At 41.6% G+C, this 25,000-nt stretch overlaps 2 protein-coding genes across 2 annotated transcripts in view; both read left to right on the top strand.

The window, feature by feature from the left end:
- Positions 1-6,181, top strand: part of angptl4 (angiopoietin-like 4) — a 6,307-nt gene extending 126 nt beyond the window's left edge. The window contains exons 1-7 of the mRNA XM_017688797.2: positions 1-458; positions 1,414-1,524; positions 1,791-1,869; positions 3,791-3,904; positions 4,248-4,343; positions 4,682-4,960; positions 5,045-6,181. The exon at positions 1-458 is cut by the window's left edge and continues 126 nt beyond it. Coding sequence (XP_017544286.1) covers positions 1-458; positions 1,414-1,524; positions 1,791-1,869; positions 3,791-3,904; positions 4,248-4,343; positions 4,682-4,960; positions 5,045-5,226 — 1,319 coding nt within the window. The 3' untranslated portion in view covers positions 5,227-6,181. The remainder of the gene's footprint in view (positions 459-1,413; positions 1,525-1,790; positions 1,870-3,790; positions 3,905-4,247; positions 4,344-4,681; positions 4,961-5,044) is intronic.
- A 12,196-nt stretch (positions 6,182-18,377) lies between these two features.
- si:rp71-39b20.4 (potassium voltage-gated channel subfamily V member 2) lies at positions 18,378-21,045 on the top strand. Its single transcript, XM_017688798.2, has 2 exons — positions 18,378-19,924; positions 20,375-21,045. The coding sequence occupies exons 1-2, from the start codon at positions 18,602-18,604 to the stop codon at positions 20,669-20,671; spliced, it is 1,620 nt and encodes a 539-aa protein (XP_017544287.1). The 5' UTR covers positions 18,378-18,601; the 3' UTR covers positions 20,672-21,045.
- Positions 21,046-25,000: the final 3,955 nt, after the last annotated feature.

Genomic DNA, 25,000 nt, shown 5'->3' on the forward strand with positions numbered 1-25,000 from the left:
TCTGCTCAGTGATAAGCTTCCCCTATGAGAGGAAATCAGAGAGGAAGGAGAAGAGGGTCCAGTACGCTGCTTGGGACGATGTGAACGTTCTGGCCCATGGCCTCCTGCAGCTCGGTCAGGGGCTGAAGGAACATGTGGACAAAACGAAAGGCCAGATGAGGGACGTCTCCGTAAAGCTGAAGGTCTTCAACAGCTCGGTGACCGAGCTGAGCAGACTGAGTCAGCATCTGCAGGAGGACAGTGAGTTCCTGAAGATGAAGGCTCAAAGCCTGGAGGAACGTGAGGGTCAGATCCTGAACATCTCCTCTGACATGCAAGAGAAGGCTGAGGAGCTGTTGAGGGACAGGCAGAAGTTCCATGAGAAGTTGAATAAGCTGGAAGAGAAAGTGGACGGTATGATGCAGGGAGAAGGTCTGAACATGGCCGGCGGAAACCACAGCGACACTCAAATCATTCAGGTACTTTCAGAACTTCTGAGAAACCCTACCCGTTAAACATTTTTATATAAAAGTGAATAAACTAAGTTGAGTTAGAACTTATGGTTAATGTTTACTGTGAACGTTTCCACTGCTGTGCATATTTTATAGATAAATGAATGAACTGAACAGTAATAATAAGTGTGATAGCAGTAATGACTGTGTGTGGAACTGTGTGCCGTGTTGTACGTGCAGCAGACGAGTTGAGCTTGGTCAGACAAAAGAACAGAACATTACTGTCCACAGCGCTCGGACACGCTGATGCTCAAAAATTAGCTCAACAGATTTATTTACAGATTCATTTTATATAAAATTAGGTAAACTTATACAGTTTTAATGGAATTTCAAAGTGGAGAAACTGAACTGGATGTTTTTCTGTCTAACCCAGAAAAACGCTTTCGCTTGTAAAAGTTATATAACAGAACAGAAACGCGCCGCTGAGCGAAGTTCAGCCCTCGACCACACAGTCTGCACGACTGGGATTAATATATTATATATTCATATATATTAATACAGAGGAAATGTTCAGTCTCTCAGGACTTTTTATAGTTAGAAAACTGTTTGGAAGCTTCATTTAAAAGCTCTTAACTGTGTCTGCAGTGAGAGGATCTGACCACAGTTTACAAGCCTGACCGCACGACTCTGATCTGATCACAGCTCAGGATGTTTCACTCATCCAGAGTCAGCAAGAAGCAGCTGCAGCATTTCAGTGCATAAAAACTAACCCTTTACAGAAAAACGACGAGTCTACATGATGTAGAACCCAGAAACAGAACCAAAACCCAGAACCCAGAAACAAGTTCAACTATTTGATTGAGGAGAACCGATTAAACACTGATGACCTCTGCTGTGGTCAGAGAAGTTCTGCCGGTATTAAAATCTTTCTGAGTAAATGAAACAGTCAGCACTGATCAGCGGGTGTGTGTCTGTGTTTCAGTGGATGCTCGAGGCACAAAATCAGCGAATTGATGAGCTCGTGGAGCGAATCAAACAACAGCAGGACAAACTGGACAAACAAAATATTCGCCTTCGGACTCTTCAGAGCCAGGTGAGTAAACAACCCCAAAGACTGATACCGATCAATAACGCTGATTTAAACAGTATCTCTGTTATAATAGATATGATATTAATTAATTAATTGATATTAAATAATTAATTAATATATTAATGATATTAATAATGTTATCCAGCATCCCCCCGCGACCCTGACGGAGAAGCGGCTTAGAAAATGGATGGATGGATGGATGGATTAATAATGTTAATAGCTCTAATAATAGCATAACTAACAGTATTTCTGTTCTTTGTTATCCACAGATTCAAATGAGAAGCGAGCGTCAGAAAGAGGACGAAACCCAGCAGAATGAAAACGTGGAGCAGCGCGACTCTCCAGTCGGTGAGACTGATTTACATACAGACTCAAATCCCGTAATTACAGTAACTGCAGTGCAATCAGTTGTGACCCCACGCCGGTTCATCCTGATCTGACAGAACTGATTCAGACGTGTTTCTGTCGCCTTTTACACGTTAAACCTGAGAATCAGCAGAATGAACTCAGACCAGAACTGAAATGATCTTATATGATTTCTCCTGTTCAGCAGTTTCAGTGCTAAGAAATGAGATTTTTCTAGGTTGATGTTTGTTTCTTCATTCTTGAAACAAAGAACCCAGAAACAAGTTCAACTATTAAGAGATAAACAGAACAAAGACGGTCATCTGTAGATCATCATCTGATCACACAGTTATTACTGACCTTCTCAGTCCACAAGTGTAGGTCATCAGCAGAGCAGCGCTTCTCTGGGTTAGCCTTAGCGTTAGCATTAGTGGATCTGGGTTTAAAGCTGGTGAGCTGAGTAGGTTAAATGTGAACTGCAGCTCAGTCACATCAGAAGCCGTTCTAAAGGCCAGCCTTAGTGTGGAGTGGTTCCAGATAGGTGAGGGGTAAGTGGTCTCAGCTGATGCTGAGCCAGGTCACAGAAAGGCCTGGGGGGGGGGGTCTGTATGTCTTGAATCAGATCAGATTTCCTGGCTCAGAGCCGGTGAGACCCCTCTCGGAGTTGGGGGTGTGGAGGGGGGGTATTTTTAGTTTGGGATGGTGAACTTTGTACACACTTTCCTGCTGTTTGGACGAAACTCTGGTTTTATTCCGTCACAAGGAAAAAAAAACACTCATTTCCTCCAGGAATGTGTAACCTTTCCCCCAGATCTGTCACAGCTACCACCCCCCCAAACACACACTCACACACACATACTCACACACACACATACTCACACACACTCACACACACATACTCACACACACACACATTCATACACACACACACACACTCACACACTCACACAGACACACACTCACACACACATACTCACACACACACATACACACTCACACAGATACACACACACACACTCACACACACATTCATACACACACACTCACACACACACACACACACATTCATACACACTCACACACCCACACACACTCACACACACACACACACACACTCACATACATTTTCACACACTCACACACACTCACATACACTTTCACACTCATACACACACACACACACACACACACACACTTATTCCTGTGTAAAAATGAACAATTTCAAAACTTTGATCTAATATGACAGATTATTGTCACTAAACCAATAGTGATAAAAGTGTTAAAAAACATGTCTTATCAGAATACAGACAGACAGACAGATAGACAGATAGATAGATAGATAGATAGATAGATAGATCACTAATCCAAAAACAGAGCAGCTCAGATCAGCCAGTGTCCACTCAGCGTCCACACACTGTGACATCACAGACGGGCTGCTGTGCACGTGAAGGATGCATGAGGAGGGTGGGGGATTGCAGAGGAATGGGGGAATGTTGCGGGGGCTGTGGGGAGGGTTAAGGCGGAATGCTGTTGAAGATGATTGTGTGTGTGTGTGTGTGTGTGTGTGTTGGGAACTGGAGGAAAGGTCATGTTTACACACTCAGAGCCACAAACCCACACAGCTGTAGTAAAAATACAGCAGCTGCATTTTCAGGCAAACAACAACAAACACCATAAACAGAGCAGTTAAAATATTCTGAATAAACTGGGGGCATTTGTGAGGAACGAAGAGCCCAACTGGAGTTTAGACCTTACCGTTTATACACTTTAAACTTCTTAGAATTTAGAGTTTTAGGTTTTAGATTATTTAGAGTTTAGTGGTTTTAGGTTTTTGAGTATTTTAGATGATTAACGCACACAGTCTGTTTCCTAAAGGAAAATTAGCTCTAAATACTAAAGCGAGTCTTTAATCTTGTGTTTTCAGCGCTGAGCTCTGACTGTCATGATCTGTTCCTGAGAGGAGAGCAAGCAAGTGGAGTTTACACTGTACAGCCTGCAGACTCGCTGCCCTTCGAGGTGTCCTGTGAAATGACATCAGGTACAAACAGAGCATTAAAATCTGATAAATCAGTCATCAGGTTCTTGGACAAATAACAACAATTACAACAGGAAATAAACCACAAATGATGATCACAATCTGCAACTACAACATGATTATTTATTGCTGAAATCCAATAAAGGCGAGCGACTCATTCAAAATGAAATGATTATCAAATTCATACAATTAACCTGGAACCTTCAGAAACTCTTACATGAGTAGGATTTATATTGTAATGTTGTAATTTACTCTCATTTTACACGATTTAAAACGTGTAATTCACATGCTTCTTCAGTTTGAACATGTTTTCATATCTGCTCTGTGTGTTCTCTGTTGAAAACAGAGGGCGGGTGGACGGTCATTCAGAGACGGCAGGACGGGTCAGTAGACTTCGACCAGCTGTGGGATGCGTATCAGAGCGGCTTTGGAAGCCTCGACAGTAAGAACTCACATTCAGTTCTGAACCAATAAACGAACAAACTCTGCATGTGACTCCATGATTAGCGTGAGTGCGCTGTGAATCATGGGAAACGATTAACTCCTAATAAGGATTGTGAACATCAGATTAAGATTAGAGGATCATGTCACTCCTGACTGGACAGGTTTGGCTGGACGGGCTGAGTTAAAGTCTTGCTCTCTAATGGACTTTCAGGATTTCTTCACTCTGAGTGACTTAATCTTCTGGAATTGAATCAGATCATCAGGACTGGCCAGCTGAAGGTGTTTGAAGAGCAAATACTGAGTTTAACCTTCACTTCTCTGACTTTTTTTCCGCAGGTGAGTTCTGGCTCGGCCTGGAAAAAATTTACCAATTGACCAAAGACAAAGACTACGTCCTCAAGATCCAAATGTCTGACTGGAGAGATGACCACCAGACTGTCAAGTACCATTTCCGTTTGAACGGAGTGGAAAGCAGCTATTCCCTGCGCATCCTGGCACCCTCTGCTGGACACTTGGAAAGTGCCTTGCCTTCAGAGTCCTCTGGTCTGGCCTTCTCCACCCGGGACAAAGATAATGACCAGAAAAATGACCTTAACTGTGCCAAACATCTCTCTGGTAAGCCTTTTATTTAATTACTTTATTTTTTTATTTATTCATTTTTGTTTGTGCATCAACTACAGCGTTTTTGTTCTTCTACAGGCGGCTGGTGGTTCAGCAACTGTGGGCGATCCAACCTGAATGGCAGATACTTTGTCACCGCTCCTCCGAAACAGCGGCACCAGAGGAAACAGGGAGTCTTCTGGAAAACCTGGCGTGGCCGCTACTATCCGCTCAAATCCACCATCATGATGATTGCACCTGCCGAAATTGAGAACAAGTGATAAGGAACTTTGGTTTTCTGTGACTCAGACCTGTCGAGACACTTCTGGTGTCCACTTTTATGCCACCTGTCTTGCCAAAAGAATGTATTGGTGCTTAAAGACCTCTGTCCTCCAGGTCTTTAGTGTGTCTGTTAGAACCTTGAGGTTTGAATGTGACTGAAGCTCTGAGGAGCCTCAACACCTGAACTCAATCTAATCCTGGGCTTTCTGAAACTGGCCTGCACTCGTTTATTCAGCCTCATTGAGCCTGCAGTCTAACAGGTCCAGACATGTTTTATGGGTGCAGGGCAGCATCTGGATCAGCAATGTGTCTGAACAGATCTGTAGGGAGGAGTTTTCTGAAGATCTCTGAAAGGAGATCTAACCCAGGCCACACTTTCATGGGCTTGGCAAACGACAGCGGTAAACAAGATTGTTTACAAAATCCTCATCTCTGAACGATGGACCAAACAGACTGAGCCAGTAAAGTTCACTGTAAACGGCATTATTTAACAGCATCATGCACAAAACACTCAGTGTTAATTACAGATATATTAAATCCCTGTGAGTCATTTTAAATCCCTGTCACAGTCTTGATATAATAGTATGTAATGTAAGCAGATCTTCACTGGAATACAAGTTTATCAGAGATCAGATGGTTTTAATTCCTGTGGAGAGACGTTTCTCAGTCACATTGACTGAACTTAATGTTTCACAGCTGTTTCTATTTTTCTTTCAAATTCTGAAATGGTGATTGGTTTTGTTGTTATTTTTTATGTGTAGAGATAATATTCATCTTTGTATTGCAGCTGTGGTCTTGGCTGTGAAAGGTTGTGCTGTAACTATGCTTCTTTATGCCACATAAGTATTGTACAGTTTTGCTTCTTTCTGATTATAATTTATGTTTCAGAGAAATCATTTTGTTATCATTTTTACATCTGGTCTCAAAATAGGCCAATAAACTATATTTTTTAAATTTCTTCTCTTCGTGTCTCTGAATGTGCTATTTGCCAAAAGAAATCTTGATTCTTGAAACATTAGCAGTGCATTTTTAATATAAACACCTGGGACATAAGCAGATAGATCTTATAGAGCATCAGAGTTCAGAAAAGTATGTCGTCCTCTCTGTCTGTGCCTGAACCTGCATATGCCTGAAAGCCAGAAAGGGAAAATAGTTTTCATAGTTTTATAAAAATGTCTGCATAAATGCATCAATGCCATCATTTCCTCAGCTCTGGGTATCAGAATTTAAAGTAAATTAGTTGCTTTTCCTTTATTCCGTTTAAATACAATAGAGACAAATAACTTAGACATGAATTTATCACACAGAGAGACAGACAGGCAGGCAGACAGACAGAGAGGCAGATAGACAGAAGAAAAATATATAGGCAGAGAGATCAAAGAAACTAAATTGAGTATGTGCAATTCTTAAGAGTTAAAATTAGAGGAATTCTGGTCTGGACTCGTTAATGAGAGTTCTGGTCTGTCTCGCCGACTTTCCAGCCACACCTGGATCAGCAGCTAAAAATCTCGGCGTTATAATAGATTCAGATTTATCATTCGATCAACACACAGGCGGCATCACTAGGACAGCTTTTCTACATCTTCGCAACATCGCCAAGATCAGAAATGCCCTGTCCCTGCGTGATGCAGAAACACTAGTACACGCCTTTATTACTTCCAGGCTAGACTACTGTAACGCGCTACTGTCAGGATGCACGAGCAGGAATTTAAACAAACTCCAACTAGTCCAAAACGCCGCAGCCAGGGTCCTCACTAAAACTAGAACATCTGATCATATCAGTCCAGCGCCATCATCACTTCATTGGCTGCCTGTTAAATTCCGTATTGATTATAAAATCCTTTTATTGACTTATAAAGCCCTACATGGTCTCGCTCCTGAGTACCTGCAAGACCTTATTTCTCATTATGAGCCATCACGACTACTCAGATCCCAGAGCGCTGGATTATTAATAGGTTCCAGAATTCCTAAGGCTGCAGCTGGGGGAAGAGCTTTTCCTTATAAAGCCCCCAAACTCTGGAATGATCTTCCAGAAACTGTTCGGGACTCAGACACAGTCTCAGTCTTTAAGACTAGGCTGAAAACTCACTTGTTCAGTTTAGCTTTTGGTAGCTAATGTTCCCCCTAGATAAAGGCAGCAGATCCAGGGGTCCATGGACACAGGGAATTATAGTAAACTGAGACGCTGATGCTGTCGTCCTGCTGCTCGCACGCGGTCACTCAGGTCTGTGGACGGTGGAGCGGAGGGACGCCAGACTGTCTCAGAGTGCTGCCGTGTCTGTGTGTCCTTCTGGTTCTCTCCTTTTAGTTAAGCTGTCATTGTCAGATCTGCCGGAGTCGTTAGCCACACTCTGGAAATGTTCACATTCCCTGTTTATGTACAAACGGATAGAAAACTAATTCCCTCTCCCTGCCTTTTTCTGAGCAAACGACCGCCCACCTGTCTGGCCGGACACTGAAGGACGACCGACTGCTGAGCCCTCCTGCTGCCCACTTCAGACCAGCTGCCCACGCCCAGCTGCCACCACCTGCCTTGGATGAGCTGCCCACCCTACGCTGATGTTCTCATAGACTCCTAGTTATTCCTAATACCAATATTACTGTTATTAATATTAGTAGTATAATAACTCTGTAGGTAGTCTGACCAGAGGAGGATGGGTCCCCACTGGTGAGCCTGGTTCCTCCCAAGGTTTCTTCCTCAGCTCTGAGGGAGGTTCTCCTTGTCACTGTTGCCCTTGGCTTGATTTGATTTGATTTGGTCTGGCCTCCATAGTGAGAGTTCTGGTCTGGCCTCCATAGTGAGAGTTCTGGTCTGGAGCCGATAGTGAGAGTTCTGGTCTGGACTCATTAGTGAGAGTTCTGGTCTGGTCTGGTCTGGGCTGGTCATTACTGATAATTCTGGTCTGAACTCTTTAGCAAGAGTTCTGGCCTGGACTCATTAGTGAGAGTTATGGTCTGGACTCGATAGTTAGTCTCTCAGAGCTGCTCTGAGATTGTAGATTAAAGTCTTCTGTGTCCTTCAAGTTGAAGACGAAGTTCTGACAGACAAACTCAAACACATGTGTGTTTCCCTGATCCGCTTATCCAGCTTACACACACTGCATCCATACTCATTAGTAATAATAATAATAATTCTTTATTTTTATATAGCAGTTTATCAAGGACCCAAAGACGCTTACAATTCAAAGTATATAGATAACACACTTATCACAGACAGCAAGAGCACAATAACACAAACAAAGAGTCAAGGCAGTATATGGGAGGTCACATGAAGGAGCAGAGCAGACTGAGGGCAGGTGATGAGTGTGGTGGGGCAGACCAGTTATATAAGAAATGCAGTATAATGACAGGGTCAGACTCTGAAGGTATGAGGGAGGTTATAGGCAATGCGAAAAGATAAGATTTCAGATTAGACTTGAATACGGAGAGTGAACTGGATTGTCTGATCAGTAGTGGAAGAGAGTTCGAGGGGCAGATCTGGAGAAGGCTCGGTCACCAAAGCCTTGGAGGTTAGATGGAGGGATGGTAAGTAGTCCAGCTGAAGACGACCTGAGAGAGCGAGAGGGTTTATAAGGAAGAAGAAGATCAGACAAGTAAGAAGGGCTGAGACTGTTAAGAGCTTTATAGGTGAGCAGAAGAATTTGAACTGTATGTGATATTTCACAGGAAGCCAGTGGAGACGCTGGAGAACAGGGGTGATGTGGTGATGTAGGAAGAGTTGATTCCTGCTAGAAGAGAGTTAAAATAGTTGAGACAGCTGGAAATGAAAGCATGGATATGGATTTCTGAGAGAAGGAGGATCTGATTTTGGCAATATTGCGCAGATGGAATAATGAAATTTTGACAATGGAGTTAATATGAGCAGTGGACGAGAGAGTTGAATCGAGGATGACACCCAGATTTCGGATCAGTGGGGGAGGAGAGATAGCTACATCATCGATGTAAAGTATGAGAGGTGGAGTTTTTGTGAGGGTGGAATTGGATCCAATGAGAATGAGTCCTGTTTTGCTACTATTTAACATAAGAAAGTTATGTTTCATCCAACTCTTGATTTCAGATAAGCAGGTTTCTAAGTGAGAGAGGGGTGGATCATGAAATGATTTGGTATTGAGGTAAATCTGGGTGTCGTCTGCATAACAGTGAAAATCAAGATTGTATCGATGTAGTATGTTACCAAGGGGAAGGATATATACAATGAAAAGAAGAGGTCCAAGGACGGATCTTTATGGGACCCCTTGAGAGACAGCAGAGGTAGAGGAAGCATGACCAGAGAGGGTGATAACCTGCTGCCTATTGGTCAGGTAGGATGTAAACCAGTCCAGGGCGGAACCATCAATGCCCAGTTCATGCAGTCTTGACAGGAGAATGGAATGACTCACTGTGTCAAAGGCTGCACTTAGGTCAAGCAGTAACAAGATGTTTAAAGCACCAGCATCTGCAGACACAAGGAGATCATTAGTGACCTTAATTAGAGCTGTTTCAGTGCTGTGGAATGGATGGAAAATAGACTGGAAAGGTTTTATTAGATTATTAGATATTAGGTGCTCTTGCAGCTGACTGGCAACAGTTCGTTCAAGAACTTTGGACAGAAAGGGAAGGTTAGAGATAGGACGGTAATTAGTGAGAGTACTGGTCTGGACTCGATAGTGAGAGTTCTGGTCTGGACTCGATAGTGAGAGTTCTGGTCTGGACTCGATAGTGAGAGTTCTGGTCTGGACTCGAGAGTGAGAGTTCTGGTCTGGACTCGATAGTGAGAGTTCTGGTCTGGACTCATTAGTGAGAGTTCTGGTCTGGACTCGATAGTGAGAGTTCTGGTCTGGACTCGATAGTGAGAGTTCTGGTCTGGACTCGATAGTGAGAGTTCTGGTCTGGACTCATTAGTGAGAGTTCTGGTCTGGTCTGGTCTGGGCTGGTCATTACTGATAATTCTGGTCTGAACTCGTTAGCAAGAGTTCTGGCCTGGACTCATTAGTGAGAGTTATGGTCTGGACTCGATAGTTAGTCTCTCAGAGCTGCTCTGAGATTGTAGATTAAAGTCTTCTGTGTCCTTCAAGTTGAAGACGAAGTTCTGGCAGACAAACTCAAACACATGTGTGTTTCCCTGATCCGCTTATCCAGCTTACACACACTGCATCCATCAGCATTCATCACCATCCAGTTCAGCCGATCTCTCTCGTTGCAGGAAATCTGATTACTCACCCAGCGTCTCCCTCACAACCCTCCTCATGCAGATCTCTCTGATTTCTGTTTAACCTAGAACTAAATTATGATCAACACACAAGATCTGTGAGTGTGTGTGCCTGTTGCATGTATTGTGTAATATGTGATGTGAAACCTTGGCTGATATAGAGTCTGGAAACCTTTAACCCCCTCCCACAGCTGGAGCTAGAGAAGATTATCTCTTCTGCAAATTACACAACCTGCACACTCGATGCAATTCCATCAAAATTACTCAAAGAAGTCCTGCCAGTTATTATAAACCCTATCTCAACTATTGTAAACTCATCCCTTAGTCTGGGCCATGTTCCCAAAGCTTTTAAACTAGCAGTTATCAAACCCCTGATCAAGAAACCAAATCTTGATGTCGCCGTTTTGTCTAATTACAGGCCTGTTTCTAACTTACCGTTTATATCAAAGATCTTAGAAAAAGCTGTGGCTCAACAACTTAGTTCATATCTACACAAGAACCATATATATGAAAAATTCCAGTCTGGATTCAGGCCACACCACAGCACTGAGACGCTCTAGATAAGATAACTAATGATCTTCTTCTTGCCTCTGATCAAGGCTACATATCTCTCTTAGTGCTACTTGACCTCAGCGCGGCTTTCAATACAATGTACCACAATATTCTCCTAGAAAGGTTAGAAAACATGTTTGGAGTCACAGGCACGGCCCTATCATGGTTCAGATCTTACCTATCAGAACGTTATCAGTTAGGGTAAACAATTTAGCTTCCAATTATTCAAAAGTGAGATTTGGAGTTCCGCAGGGCTCTATATTAGGACCATTATTATTTACACTATACATGTTACCATTAGGCACAGTTATAAGTAACCATGGCGTAAACTTTCATTGTTATGCAGACGATACTCAACTATACAGATCAGCCAAGCCTGATGACCAATACAGGTTAAAGAAAATAGAGGACTGTGTAAAAGACGTGAAAGGCTGGATGTCACGCAACTTCCTCCTATTAAACAGTAACAAAACAGAGGTTCTCCTTCTGGGTCCAAAATTAGCCAGAAGTAAATCACCAGATTTAATCTTAAATCTCGCCGACTTTCCAGCCGCACCTGGATCAGCAGCTAAAAATCTCGGCGTTATAATAGATTCAGATTTATCATTCGATCAACACACAGGCGGCATCACTAGGACAGCTTTTCTACATCTTCACAACATCGCCAAGATCAGAAATGCCCTGTCCCTGCGTGATGCAGAAACACTAGTACACGCCTTTATTACTTCCAGGCTAGACTACTGTAACGCGCTACTGTCAGGATGTACGAGCAGGAATTTAAACAAACTCCAACTAGTCCAAAACGCCGCAGCCAGGGTCCTCACTAAAACTAGAACATCTGATCATATCAGTCCAGTGCTATCATCACTTCATTGGCTGCCTATTAAATTCCGTATTGATTATAAAATCCTTTTATTGACTTATAAAGCCCTACATGGTCTCACTCCTGAGTACCTTTAAAATGATTTGATTTGTCTGTGATATGTGTGTGTGATATATGTGTGTATGTGTGTGTGTGATATGTGTGTGTGTGTGTTTGTGTGTGTGTGTGATATGCGTATGTGATATGTGTGTGATGTATGTGTGTGTGTGATGTATGTGTGTGTGACGTGTGTGTGTGTGTGTGATATGTGTGTGTGATGTATGTGTGTGTGATATATGTGTGTTTGTGTGTGTGTGTATGTGTGTGATGTGTGAGTGTGTTATGTGTGTGATGTGTCTGTGTGATATGTGTGTGTGATGTATGTGTGTTTGATATATATGTGTCTGTGTGTTTGTGTGTGTGTGCAATGTATGTGTGTGATGTGTGTTTGTCATATGTGTGTGTGATGTATGTGTGTGTAACATATGTGTGTTTGTGTGTGTGAGTGATGTATGTGTGTGATGTGTGAGTGTGTTAGTGTGTGTGATGTGTGTGTGTGATGTGTGATGTGTGTGTGTGTGTGTGATGTGTGAGTGTATTATGTGTGTGTGATGTGTGTCTGTAATGTGTGTGTGTGATGTATGTGTGTGTGATATATGTGTGTTTGTGTGTATGTGTGTGTTTGTGTGTGTGTGATATGTGTGTGATGTATGTGTGTGTGATATATGTGTGTTTGTGTGTATGTGTGTGTTTGTGTGTATGTGTGTGTGATATATGTGTTTGTGTGTATGTGTGTGTTTGTGTGTGTGTGATATGTGTTTGTGTGTGTGTGTGATATGTGTGTGTGATATGTGTGTTTGTGCGTGTGTGTGTGTGTGATGTGTGAGTGTGTTAGTGTGTGTAATGTGTGTGTGTGATGTATGTGTGTGATGTGTGAGTGTGTTAGTGTGTAATGTGTGTGATGTATGTGTGTGATGTGTGTGTGATATGTGTGATGTATGTGTGTTTGTGTATGTGTGTGATGTGTGTGTGATATGTGTGATGTATGTGTGTTTGTGTGTGTGTGTGTGTGTGTGTGTGTGATGTGTGAGTGTGTTATGTGTGTGTGTGTGATGTGTGAGTGTGTTAGTGTGTAATGTGTGTGATGTATGTGTGTGATGTGTGTGTGATATGTGTATGTGATGTATGTTTGTGTGATATATGTCTATTTGTGTGTGTGTGTGATGTGTGTGTGATATGTGTGATGTATGTGTGTGATGTGTGTGTGATATGTGTGATGTATGTGTGTTTGTGTGTGTGTGTGTGTGTGTGATGTGTGAGTGTGTTATGTGTGTGTTTGTGTGTGTGCATGATATGTGTGTGTGATGTATGTGTGTGATGTGTGAGTGTGTGTGTGATGTATGTGTGTGATGTGTGAGTGTGTCTGTGAGTGTGTGTGTGATGTATGTGTGTTATGTGTGTGTGATTTCTGTGTGTGATATGTGTGTGTGATATATGTGTGTTATGTGTGTGTTTCTGTGTGTGTGATATATGTGTGTGTTTGTGTGTGTGTGTGTGTGCACATCACCCCATTATATAGCACTCTTTCCTGGCATCATCCTCTCAAGATGCATTAGAAAATCAAGATTATACATCAAAATTACGATGAATAAAATATAATAAAATAGTAAACAAGTACACAAAATACAAATAAAAAATATAGAGTTAAATATCATATACATTTCCATCAAAGAGAAATCTTCCAACAAAAAAAAGCACAGAAACACATAGAACACAAAATACAACATGTGTAGAACCTCCAGCATGTTTGATAACTGTAGCTGTAACTGTAGCGTGTAACTGTAACTGTAGCGTGAACCTGAGGAAGAAGAAGGTCCTGGAGCTTTAACACTAAACGTTTCCCCACTAAACGCTTATTAACCTACAGTAAGATTTTAAAGTGAGTAGCCACTGTGAGTCTCTAGCTGGGGGATAAATTACAGGTCTGAACACTGTAATCTCTGAACACTCTGATTTGGAAAACCAGGCAAAATAGAATTACAGTAATCCAACCAGCAGAATCAGCCGAGATTTCATATGTGGCATAGAGTTGTTAGAAATACGAGATGAAGAGAGATAAAGCTGTGAATCTCACTGCATTAAAATCACAGTTTTACCAGCAAAACAATGTAAAGATCTCATGTTTGTAAAAAATATAACCCATAGGAAACAGAACAGGGCCCAAAATTGACAGGACACCTGAAGTAATAACGTTAAAACGTGATGAATGTTGACCCAAAAATATTTCTTCCTCACACAGGAATTGATCATGTTTTGTACAATGGCTGAACTCTCTGTGTCCTGCATGCAATACTCAGAATGACATGGTCAGCAGTTCTGAAAGCTGCAATCAAGCACAGTAAAATGTGCAGGAGGAGAAGAAGAATCAGCTGCCAAGAGAAGATCATTTCCACCTTAGGAAGTGCCGTGAAACATGTAATATCCAGACTGCAAATCTTCATGTAGCTACATTCCAAATAAGCCCCTGAGAGTAGCCGAGAGGACCCTAAAAAAACACCAGTACCACACACCTCAGCCCACAGATCAGCGACTGCTGAGTACAGTCGATAAAAATATGTTTTAAGCTTTGTTTTAAAAACAGTCACAGATGACACCAGATGTCACTTGGAAGAGGGCACATATATACATAGCATGCCCACAACATATGCAGGAGCCTGACCATCCAAAGCCGTATATATCTATATTTATATATATATATATATATATATATATATATATATATATATATATATATATATATATATATATATATATATATGTGTGTGTGTGTGTGTGTGTGTGTGTGCGTGCGTGCGTGTGTGATTTCAGAATCCCCACCTCAAGTCAAATCTGTGTTTATTAATAAACAAAAACAGTAATAATGACTTTCTGTTTAGGGGATGTTTGAATTTTGGAACCAGTAAACATCAACAAACAATTAATACTGAAAATATCAATTAGATCCTCACCCAGCAGATCTTATTTAAACATGTACAGCATTTTTTTCAGCCTGTCAGCTGACACCCCCTAGTGGGCTGCCGTGGTACTGCTACTTTTTTTTAACTGCAAAAATGTGTTGCAACATAGACACTTCACCATGTTTACATTGAGCTCATTGGCTGTTCTGGCAGAAGGTTAGTGATGTATATTTATATCTTCTGAGCCTCTGAGCTTCACCTGTATCAGTACTGAGCCTGAGTAACTGCAGTTCTGCACTGTTTGCTCAGAGTCTTTACAAACAAACCTTTAGAACTCAGCACTTCACACCAGAACTCAGTCTAAACACAGCGAATATTAAATTCATACTCACTGTGCATATTTTAAGACTTTTAAGGTTAATATTTGCTGTTTTTAGATTTATACCCAAATGAGAAAATATATGAACATCTACTCTTATAAAATTGAAATACATTTCAAATGCACTGCAATCCAGGCCAACTGGCCCAAACCTGCCTGATTCCTACAGAAATGAGTTTGTGTTCCAGCCTCTTCATGTTAAATCTGATCTAACGGTCCTTTAACAGGACAGACGTGAGGGCTGTAGGTACTGATACTCTGTGAGATGCAGGTCTGATCTGACATCTTGTTTATTTGAAATACAGTGTGTGATTATTATATTATTAAATCTATTTTTATATGGGTAAGCTAACCCTAACCCAGACGGGCACGTGCATGCGCCCCACGCGCTGATCACCTCTAACTGGCAGGCTTAACTCAGGAGTCGTAACTGGAATGTTAAGAAGAGCCGTTTTGTCCTTTCAGCAATAATGAAACCACCTTGGGAGGCACGACATGTTCTGTCTGTTTTACCGTCATGGCTGTAAGTCTGACTCAGCTGATGTTCTAATACAGGCTGAGGATGAAATGAAATGAAATGAAATGAACATTTATTGTCATTACACATTGTACTTGTACATTTACGCAACGAAATTAGTTTACAGCCCCCCCCTCCCCTCTTGGTGCAATAGAAATAGAAAGTTAAAATAGAAAAGTTTTAAAATATAAACGAGTTAAATCACAGACTAGAGCTACGGTTAACTATACAGGCGTAAGCATAAATGAACTAAGCTCTCCTATTTACATACTAAGCTTTCCTATATACACAGTGGAGAATTGACATTTGCAGCATCAATTATTGCACATTATATTTTGTTTTTAGCATAATGGGTCATTGCACTTGTCCCTGTAGGCGGACAGAAACATCTGCCCACCGGTGAACTGTATAGCTTTTGTTTAACGGGGATACGGCCCTGTTATAAAAACTGCCCCTCAGACGGTTTGTCCTTGTTTTGAGGTGTCGGTAACGTCTGCCTGAGGGCAGCAGTTCAAGCATCCTATGTCCTGGGTGTGTACTGTCCTTGATGATTGTGTAAGCCCTCCTGAGACAACGAGTTCTGTACAGGTCTTCCAGAGAGGGGAGGGAGTGTCCAATAACCTTCTGTGCCGTGTTGATGACCCTTTGTATGGCCTTTTTGTGTGCTGTGGTACAACTGGAGAACCACACAGACATACACATATAAACTCAGACTCTGCTCTGCTTTAACCTTCAGCTCAGCTGCAGCCACTTTTCTCACATCTCAGGAAACTTCTCCATGAGTTTCTGGAAAATGTCTCTCAATGTTCAACTTTATGAGGTTGAGCTTCTCATCCTCCAGCTTCTCGGTTGAATTCTCCTGTTCCACCTTAAATGGCGCCTTAGGCTCCAGATTCTCCTGCTGCGCCATTTAAGGTGGAAGGGGAGAATTTGAACAAGAAGCTGGAGGATGAGAAGCTGACTTAAGTTTCACGAGTTGCTGCAGATTAAACGTATCAGCATAAGTCCATTCATCTCCAAATTATCATCTTCTCCTCTTTGCCGTTTCATTCTCTGCGTTGATATGGTGACCAGCAGTCTGTGAGTCTTTAGGGTTAAAGGGTGAATTAGCAGTTATGAGTTAACTCCAGTGTTTAAGACCATTTACTGTTAAACTGTTTAACTGTGTGTTATAATGATTTTACAGTAAAGGAGGATTATGTTACCTAGAAATCTAGTTCTCCTGTGGAGTCCCTGATGAGAAATCTGAAGTGTTATGGAAATTTGTCATTGTCCATTTTATCAGCTCCACTTACTGTATAGGACATTGTTGGTTGGTGGACTATTCTCAGTCCAGCAGCAACACTGAGGTGTTTAAAAACTCCAGCAGCACTGCTGCATCTGATCCACTCAGACCAGCACAACACACACTAACACACCACCACCTCCTCAGTGTTACTGCAGTGCTGAGAATGATCCACCACCCAAACAGTACCTGCTCTGTGAGGGTCCATGGGGGTCCTGACCACTGAAGAACAGGGTAACAGAGTATCAGAGAAACAGATGGACTCCAGTCTGTAACTGTAGAACTACAGAGTGCAGCTATACGGTCAGTGGAGCTGATAAAGTGGACAGTGAGCGGAGAAACGAGGAGGTGGTCAGAATGTTACGCCTGATTGGTGTAGCTTGCTGAAATGTTTAAATTGGAGTTTTAACAGTTATTTTTGTTGAGGAAAAACCTGGAATGTTTGACTTGGCATGTGGTCTTAATATTGGTTGGATATCAGGCCTTTGCGTGTGTAAGTTAGACTGTTACACTTTTTGGTGATCTTTTTTTATATTTGCAGCTTTTCAACTGTGGCTCAGCATTAAATGCAGTGTCTCGTTCACACTGTCAGTTGGGCTTGTTTGATGTGTCAGGTGGAGATTCACAAACATTCTGACAGCCGCGCTTTGAAAGTAGCTAAAAAGTAGCCACTGCTCTTTCTGGAAAAGTAGCAAAATTGTAGCTGCTACAAATTTTGGTAAAGTAGCTACAAAATAACAAAGTACTATTTTTTCTGTAGCTCTCCAAACCCTGATCCTGATATTTAATACATTTACATCAACTTCAATCAATCAACATCAGTCATCAATTTCTATAACTTATGATCACAGGATCTAGTGTCCGGCTGTGCCGACGTGCTGTGAGATTAATTCTGCATTTCAGGTCATCAGGAGGAAAGACTTCTGTCTCTATGCTCCGTCACAACACATGTGAAATGCTAACAACGTCACTGTGAAGGTTCTGATGAACCATTTGTTCGTTCCACACTATCATCACCTCCTCCTGCTCAGAACCCACTGTTCTGCAGACTGTGTTTCAGTAAGGATAGATTGATTTATTTGTTTATTTAATTAGTCGTGTTCTATGTAAATAAGTAATAAATACAGTTAAACACATTTTTGTTTTTTATTATTTTTTTTAGAACTTGTTTGCATGTTCGTTTAAAGTGCTGCGTTTTGTTTATTTTCAGACTAAAGGTGGCGCTGTTGTTTTGTGCCAAGCCTGTAAGTTCAGGTTCTCCTCCAGCGTTCGTTCCTCAGCCCTTAAATCACAGCACTAATCCCGGCGCTGTATTTTTAACTGAGGTCAGAAAGAACAGCAATGAGATTAGACGGGGGGGGGGGGTAAATCCTCCATCATGCCTCTGATCTGCTCTCTGAACCAAACGCAGTCACTTTGGCTTTATCTCCTGTGGAACAACGGCTAATGTTCTGTAACTAGGAGCCTTGAATCTGTTTGTTTTCTTTTGTCTATAATTTCATTTTCCTTTCAGATTGAACATGGGACGAATTTTACAGGAACACTTTTGGCCTCTGAGAGATTTTTTCTGATTAGCAGGAATTAGTGGATGGACATTTTAAGCCACTTCCACTTCTCACTGTGGAACTGCAATAATGAACCAACCGAGGAGACACTTAAAAAAGCTGAAAAAGAGGCGTTCAAGCCTTTTCGCCAGTCTGAAACTCAACGATAGCTTATCACAGAGCATAGATGAAAAGGACAGTGCGTTTCCTTTCTCACAGGACAGCTTGGTTAAACCATGGACATCAATGGACAACCTGGACAGTCCAGCTCCCAAAGCAGATAACTCCAAAAGTAAAAGTAAAGAGAAGAAAGGTAACGACAAAGAAACAAAGAGGGTTCCACACAGACACTCCAGTATGATAAACCTGAACGTAGGTGGAAAAGTCTTCAATCTTCCCAAACATCTGGCTATCAAATATCCCAAATCCAGAATAGGCTCTTTAGCCCTCTGCACAGATCCCGTCAAGCAGCTGACGCTCTGCGACGATTACTGCGTCATCACTAACGAGTTTTTCTTCGATCGAGATCCTACATTCTTCCACTATATCTTCCACTTTTATTACAGCAATGTACTCTGGGTCATGGAGAGCCTGTGCCCCATCAACTTTGAGGAGGAGATGAAGTTTTGGGGTTTACACTTGCGGGACACGCCTCGCTGCTGCCGAATTCTCTACGAGGAAAAGGCCGACGAAATTCGAGACCAGCTGAAGGTCAACAGGGAACTCATGGCTGAAATTGAGCCCAATCACAACGAAGAGGGCTTCCAGACCATGTTTTTGGGCGGATTTCGGAAAGCCCTGTGGGATCTGATGGAAAACCCGTATTCCTCAGTGGCTGCCAAAGCTTTTGCTGTTTTCTCCAGCCTCTTTGTCCTCATCTCCATTGTGGCCATGACTCTGAACACGGTAGGTGAACTGAAAAAATATAAAATGTACGGAAGGACGTACATGGAGTACATTGAGATCGTCTCCATACTCTTCTTCACTTTTGAATATTTCCTTCGTCTGCTGACCACCTGTGATGTAAAGCATTTCCTGAAAAGCGCGCTGAACTTCGTGGACTTGGTGGCGGTCATGCCTTATTTCATACAGCTGATGTTTGAGACTTTCGCCGACCAGGAAGACATCAATGTTCAGGATGACCTTAAGGCCATGGCGAGGGTGAGCAAGGTCAGCAAAGTGCTAAAAGTGGTCAAACTGATGAGAATTTTTCGCATTCTTAAATTAGCGAGACACTCCACGGGCATGCGAGCGTTCGGCTTCACGCTGCGTCAGTGCTTCGAGCAGGTCTGCTGTTTATTCCTCTTCATCATCATGGGCATCTTCACCTTCTCCGCTCTGATGTTCTCCGTTGAGCAGGACGTGGAGGGATCGCCATTCAGCAGCATTCCTGACGCCTGGTGGTGGGCTGCAGTGAGTGTACAACATACACACACACACACACACACAAACACACACAGACATAGTCACACATGCACACACACGCAGACACACACACACAAACACACATGGTCCTTCAGGGTCATTTAAGAATCGCAGCTGTTATTGTTCATTTTATTTACAGTTTTCAGTTTAATAAGAGAACAATATTGTGTATTTATTGATTTTTATGGCTGTTTTTATCCCCACAAGTTAATCTACGATAGTCTCTGTAATAACGCATTGAAATCATCGGGTTAAAATTTTAGGAAATGTTTAATTATATCAGAATCAGCTTGAAAGTAAACATTGTGTTTTCATCACCATCAAAAAGATATAATATATGTTTGGAAACAGTTTAATTAACAGCATTTTATCAAAAACATATAAAGTGGGCACAAGCAACAAAATCAACGCTTTTCCTTGTTTCCTTGTTTTCCACAGGTGAGCATCTCCACTGTGGGCTATGGAGACGTGGTGCCCATCTCGTATTCCGGGCGAGTGGTGGCGTTCGGCTGCATTTCGTTTGGAATTATTCTGAATGGGATGCCAATCTCGATCCTCTTCAACAAATTCTCTGACTACTATGCTAAGCTGAAAGCTCAGGAGTACACCAACACCAAAGTGCAGCGCAGTCTGCAGCTCAGGAAACGCCTAAGGAGAAAATTTGAGGGATGCTTTGAACCCCCCGACGAGGAGCCCACCGAGGAAATTCACCAAAATCCGCAGAATCATCGCTGAACGTCCAGGCTGAGGATAAAATGCCTGAAATGAATACATGAACAAGTTACTGAAAGAGTGCTTTGATCAGTCCAGCTCAGTATGATTTAGGTAGAATGGCCACAGACAGACAGTTGAACTTTATCATGAGACTCTTTTCACTCACAGCCGTTTAACGAGGATCCTGTGAGCCGTTAACGGAGCACTGAACGTGCAGATAAAGGATAAAGGAAGTTAAGCAATCAGCTTTAAGTCAGCTTTCAAATAGCGCAGATTAGTAGGGCGGCTAACTGTCCTGACGCTTCTGTTTATAGCTGTGAGGAGTCACTCGAGATCAACTGCTGTAAAACATTCAGGAAATTCTGAAAAACATCAAATAAAAACCTTCATTGTCAGACTTTGTTTGAGTTCTTCGGCGTTAATGATTTTATTTCATTTCATTTTTTTCATTTCATTTTTTATGCTGCTACATAATTTATCCTGTTGTTCAAATCAGAAGATAAAAGATGTGAAGTTTGTTTAGCGCCACATACGAATACTGTTATACAATAATTCAGATAAAATTATAAATTAGATAATTACCTGAACTTAATCTGACACACACACTTAAAGACACACACACACACACACACACTATACACACACACACTTAAAGACACACACACACACACACACACTATACACACACACACACACTATACACACCCTATACACACACACACACACACACACACTATACACACACACACACTATACACACCCTATACAAACACACACACTATACACACACACACTATACACACCCTATACACACACACACACTATACACACACACACACACACTATACACACCCTATACACACACACACACATACTATACACACACACACACTATACACACACACACACACTATACACACCCTATACACACACACACACACATACTATACACACACACACACACACACACTATACACACACACACACTATACACACCCTATACACACACAATAGCTGATGTTCTTTGGTGAGTGGTTGATGTTCTATGGTGAGTGGTTGATGTTCTATGGTGAGTGGTTGATGTTCTATGGTGAATAGCTGATGTTCTATGGTGAGTTGTTGATGTTCTATGGTGAATAGCTGATGTTCTATGATGAATAGCTGATGTTCTATGGTGAATAGCTAATGTTCTATGGTGAGTAGCTGATGTTCTATGGTGAGTGGTTGATGTTCTATGGTGAATAGCTGATGTTCTATGGTGAGTGATTGATGTTCTATGGTGAATATCTGATGTCCTATGGTGAATGGTTGATGTTCTATGGTGAGTGGTTGATGTTCTATGGTGAATATCTGATGTTCTATGGTGAATGGTTGATGTTCTATGGTGAGTAGCTGATGTTCTATGGTGAGTGGTTGATGTTCTATGGTGAATAGCTGATGTTCTATGATGAATAGCTGATGTTCTATGGTGAATAGCTAATGTTCTGTGGTGAGTAGTTGAGGTTCTATGGTAAGTGGTTGATGTTCTATGGTGAGTGGTTGATGTTCTATGGTGAATAGCTGATGTTCTATGGTGAGTGGTTGATGTTCTATGGTGAATAGCTGATGTTCTATGGTGAGTGGTTGATGTTCTATGGTGAATAGCTGATGTTCTATGGTGAGTGGTTGATGTTCTATGGTGAATAGCTGATGTTCTATGATGAATAGCTGATGTTCTATGGTGAATAGCTGATGTTCTATGGTGAGTGGTTGATGTTCTATGGTGAATAGCTGATGTTCTATGGTGAATAGCTGATGTTCTATGATGAATAGCTGATGTTCTATGGTGAATAGCTGATGTTCTATGGTGAGTTGTTGATGTTCTATGGTGAATAGCTGATGTTCTATGATGAATAGCTGATGTTCTATGGTGAATAGCTAATGTTCTATGGTGAGTAGCTGATGTTCTATGGTGAGTGGTTGATGTTCTATGGTGAATAGCTGATGTTCTATGGTGAGTGATTGATGTTCTATGGTGAATATCTGATGTCCTATGGTGAATGGTTGATGTTCTATGGTGAGTGGTTGATGTTCTATGGTGAATATCTGATGTTCTATGGTGAATGGTTGATGTTCTATGGTGAGTAGCTGATGTTCTATGGTGAGTGGTTGATGTTCTATGGTGAATAGCTGATGTTCTATGATGAATAGCTGATGTTCTATGGTGAATAGCTAATGTTCTGTGGTGAGTAGTTGAGGTTCTATGGTAAGTGGTTGATGTTCTATGGTGAGTGGTTGATGTTCTATGGTGAATAGCTGATGTTCTATGGTGAGTGGTTGATGTTCTATGGTGAATAGCTGATGTTCTATGGTGAGTGGTTGATGTTCTATGGTGAATAGCTGATGTTCTATGGTGAGTGGTTGATGTTCTATGGTGAATAGCTGATGTTCTATGATGAATAGCTGATGTTCTATGGTGAATAGCTGATGTTCTATGGTGAGTGGTTGATGTTCTATGGTGAATAGCTGATGTTCTATGGTGAATAGCTGATGTTCTATGATGAATAGCTGATGTTCTATGGTGAATAGCTGATGTTCTGTGGTGAGTAGTTGACAGGACTGGACCTCCACTGGCAGAACACCTCGGTCCTGGTGGTGATGATTGATGGCCCCCATGTGCTGGAGGCCTTCACTGCTGTGGTCTGGTTGGTTGCTAGTCTTCTGGGATATGAACCACAAACACAGTTATCAGTGTCATGCAGCTCAAGGACCTGAACTGCTGAGACCTTGGCTGGAGTTTGCTTAAATGGATTCAAAATGTTGTGACTCCAAAGGTGGTTTGATTTTTGTTGAAAGGACAAAATGACTCTTATTAATATTTGCATTGCAACCCCTGCACTAGCTTTCAATGTAGTGTGCTGCCACAGACTGTCCGGGCGCTGTATGTCCTCACTTTGCAAAGTTCCATGTTTTGGATTCTGACAACATGACGTCATTAATTTAAAAATAGATTTTTGACATTTGTGAATCGATGGGCAGATCAAGAGCAGTCTTGAGACTTGTGCCCCGAGTCCTGAATCCCAATCTTAGGTCCAATCCCATTTCTTTGTTTAACCCCTTTTTGAAATTTGGTCAAACCTCAAATAAAAAAAAACATTGATTCATTAACAGCTGCTAGCGCTGCTCTGTAGGCGACCCGTCCCATCTTCAGTAGCAAAGAAGGGAAAAGTTCAGCTCCTCACTGCCGGGCTTTAGTTACATTTAGGGCATCATATGCCTTTTTTATGCCTGTTTAAGAGTCCAGGGAGCTGATACACAGCAGGTCTCACTTAAATTACATTAATTATTAATTAAGCAATCAACTCATAATTTTGACTGTTTTTTCTCTTAAATAAACTTAAGTAACAGCATCTGCACAGCCTTTCCAGGATTCTAGCATACTTTATTTGAAACAGATAAACCAGCACATCTTGTATAATCATCCAACCACGAAATGCATGCAGTGTAATGTAAACCTTGTTCCTTACACAGCTCACAGAGAGGCCTGTAAATGTGACTAGCAGAGCGAAGTGTGATCAGTCTCAGCTCTCAGAGCTTTAGTCCTTTTTCTCTACAGTTTATGTCCAGTTATGATCCTGAGAAGCTCAGAAATATGTTCACGTTGTGACAGCGGAAATACGAAAAGTACTTAAGTAGTTTTTTAATGAACTACTCATTTACTCTTACTTGAGTAATTTTATTTACTAATACTTCTACTAGAGTAAATTAACACTATATTAACAGTACTTGTACTTAAGTAGGGGTTTTCAGTACTCACCCCTGGATATCAGTGACAGAAATACTGGTCTACAGCAGAGAATTAGACTTAGACTTAGACTTAGACTGTATTGTCATTCAAATTTACATCAGGCAGTGCGTATTAGAATGAAATTACATTGCATTGGCTCAGAGCAGATCGGGGAGAAAAGAAAAAAAAAGTAACACAATGCAGTGCAACGTGTAGTGCATATATAAACATATGTGTATCAACAGATAAATACATTTTAAATAAGTATATACAGAGAGACTGTATTGCACTGGAGCTGCCAGGTATGGAGTAGTCAGAAAAGATTTGGAGCAGTGTGTTATTTAGAGTTCAGCCGTCTGATGGCCTGTGGGAAGAAGTTGTTTTTGAACCTGGCTGTTCTGCTTCGAAGACTTGGAGGGGTCTCTGTTTATTAAATTAAAAAGATGTACTTGAAGATAATTTTTGATTATTTTTGATAACATTTGGCACATGGGATCAAAATAAACCTTGTTCAACACTAGAACACGCTCAGCAACCTAAAAACCATCACTAGTTTTAATTCAATTTAGTTTGTGGAGAACGCT

Source organism: Pygocentrus nattereri, chromosome 19 (assembly GCF_015220715.1).
Source record: "Pygocentrus nattereri isolate fPygNat1 chromosome 19, fPygNat1.pri, whole genome shotgun sequence".
In the NCBI taxonomy this organism is placed as follows: Eukaryota; Metazoa; Chordata; class Actinopteri; order Characiformes; family Serrasalmidae; genus Pygocentrus; species Pygocentrus nattereri.